The 2818-nt window shown below is 45.8% G+C and overlaps 1 protein-coding gene across 1 annotated transcript in view; it reads right to left on the minus strand.

Annotated features, from left to right (window-relative positions):
- The window catches only part of SPACA3 (sperm acrosome associated 3), a 5450-nt gene extending 3920 nt beyond the window's left edge, over positions 1-1530 (minus strand). Inside the window, exon 1 of the mRNA XM_007937327.2 lies at positions 1275-1530. Within this exon, the coding sequence (XP_007935518.2) occupies positions 1275-1530 (256 nt within the window). The remainder of the gene's footprint in view (positions 1-1274) is intronic.
- Positions 1531-2818: the final 1288 nt, after the last annotated feature.

Here is a 2818-nt window from a genome sequence, read left to right on the forward strand (position 1 = left end):
TTGAACTGCCAACCTTCTGGTTAGCAGTCAAATGTCTTAGGCACAACACCACCAGAGCTCCTTGGGACTAGAGAAAAGTTGAGCTCAAAAGTGATTGCACTTCCTCATTAAAAAAAAAAAAAAAGACCAGGTTTGCTGATCTGATAGAGCCTGGTAAAACCCCTGAGACTATGGCCCCCAGTTACCCTTCAGGTTTGGAACTGAACTCACGCCTATGGCTTCCAACCAAATAAAAGACAGACATATGGGCTGAATATTTACATCAGAGAGATACACTCCTTGGAGAGATCAATTATGGGAGAACAGAAGGACAGTGTGTGCCCAGAGAGACAGCTAGGGGCAGGAGTGCATGGGAGGGAAGGACATAGGGAAGAGGTAACTATGGGGAGAAAGTGTGAAGGGAGCTGTTACATTGTGGGAAATTGCAGTCAATGTCATGACACAAAATGTGTATCAACTTCTATATAGAAAATGAATTTGCTCTGTAAACTTTCACCCAAATCATAATAAAAATTAAAAAAATAAAAAGTGATCATCTTTCCCAGGTAGCCTCCTGAAACTGCCATATACTTGAAGAGTTCGAGATTACTGGTTTGCTCAGTTTGCCCTTTCTAAATTTTGGTTGTTGTTGTTATCCAGTCAGCCCCTGAGTCATAGTGATGAAATGCTGCCTGGTCCTACACAGTGGGATTGGACTGGTTGTGATCCATATAGTTTTATTGGCTGATTTTCAGAAGTAGATTGCCAAATCTTACTCCTAGTCCATCTTAATCTGGAAGCTCCACTCTGAAACCTGTTCACCGTCTTAGTAATACACAAGCCTCCACTGACAGACAGGTGGTGGCCGTGTGTAAGGGACACTGGCCAGGAATTGAACCTGGGTCTCCCATGGAAGGCAAGAATGCTACCAATGAACCACAAATTTCAGTCAAACTCACTGCCGTCTAGTTGATTCTGACTCATAACAACCCTATCTTTTCTAAATAGACTTTGTGGCCATGATTAACCTTAGGGTACTATGCTGTGCTGCTCCTTTGGCTCCTGGCTTTACCAGTAGGGAAAATGAAGGAGGGATTCCAACATAGCTGTCTCTCACCTGCCCACTGTGTGTTTAACTCAGTGCTGAGTATTCTCTACCTGTCATCTCCTATAATCCTCATTTTATATGTGAGAACATGGAGAATGGGAAGGCTTCCCAAAACCACACCCCTTGAGCAAGAGGAAGGCAGGAAGGAGGAAGAGAATGGCAATTGGTGGTGGGAGGGGGTTCTCACAGTTAGCCAGGCTATATCCACGGTATCCTTCCAGACCAAATTCCTGTAGTGTTCTGGCCAGCTCACAGCGGCTGTAGACCTTGGCTTCGCTGATGGCCATCAGGCAGCTGAGCAGGGAGACTAAAACAAGCTTCATGCTCCCTCGTGAGTGTAGCTGCCTTCTGGGAGCCCAACATTCTGCTTCCACGCTGTTGGCAGAAGCAAGGCCTTCGCCACTCTGGCTTAGAGTTGGGCTTAGAGAAGCCTCACCAGCCATCCAGTTACAGATGCCTACTCCTCAGAAGAAGAGAAACAGGGCCTGAGTGCATCCCTAGGAAATAGGAAGGAGAGGTGGGTAGGAGGCAAGGCTCCAACGTTGCAAATCAGCTTCCTTGCGGTCCTAATGAAGCATCAGCCATGCCCCCAAGACCCTGGATAGGGCTCCCCTAAATCAGTCCTCTCTCCCTTCCAATCCTGCTATAACCAACCCTGGCCCAGCAGCAGAGGGAAAGGAAGGGAAAATGAGGAAGAAGATTAACAGATAATGAGCACCACACTGCATGCCAGACATTATGTGATCCTGAGGCTCAAGATATGCTAAAGCTTGGACTGAGAATAAAGTCCATGAGCGGATGTTCCAAATAAGGATGGGCTGAGAAGTTCAATCAGTGTAAATCCATCCCTAAGGCCAATTGCCGAAGGACCTCCCTTTTAGCACTGAACCTCCATCTCCTGGTCTTTACTGAAACAAGGTCTGCCCTCCACCAAGAACACCACCGCAATATGGCCTTGTCAAGTGTAAGTTGCTCTTTCTCCACACATAGATGACTCATGGCATCTTCTCTTGAGCTGCAGACCTCATATACAACTGCCTCTTGGACATCTCCACTTGGGTATCCCACAGGCACCTCATAGCAAGCCCACCTAAAACAGAACTAATCTTCCGCCAAAATCTGATCTTTCTAATGTCTTCCTTTTTTTGGTCTAAGACATTATAATTCACCCATTTATCCAAGCTAGAAATATGGATGTTATTCTTTACTATGTTTCCTTTACTCTCTCCCTCATCCATCCTCAACCAATCAATTCCAAAATTCTACTGATTCTACCTTCCCTCCATGAGCACTCCCTTTCTCTTAGTTCAGACTACCATCATGGCTTGTATCCAGTCTTGTATCCAGTCATGACCCCTCTTCCAAACTATTCTACACATCCACCATTGTTTGAACAAACAAATGAAAAGCCTGACCACGTGGCACTTCAGTGACTCTCCATCATCACATCTCCTCAACATAGTTGAAAAAGCCCTCCATGACCCAGCCATGTGGCAATGATATATTTATTGTTCACTCATGATGATCTAGGAGCTCTGGTAGCATAGTGCCTAACGCACTTGACTGCTAACCAGAAGGCTGATGGTTCAAACCCACCAGCCACTCCTCAGAAGGAATGTTGGGCAGTCTACTTCCATAGTGATACTGCCTCGGAAACCCAAGGAGGGGTCACTATGAGTCAGGTCTAACTTGATGGCACATAACAACAACATGATGATCTTGATACCTAGA

This window comes from Orycteropus afer, unplaced genomic scaffold, assembly GCF_000298275.1.
Source record: "Orycteropus afer afer isolate SDZICR_OR568_19922 unplaced genomic scaffold, OryAfe1.0 scaffold00042, whole genome shotgun sequence".
Lineage (NCBI taxonomy): Eukaryota > Metazoa > Chordata > Mammalia > Tubulidentata > Orycteropodidae > Orycteropus > Orycteropus afer.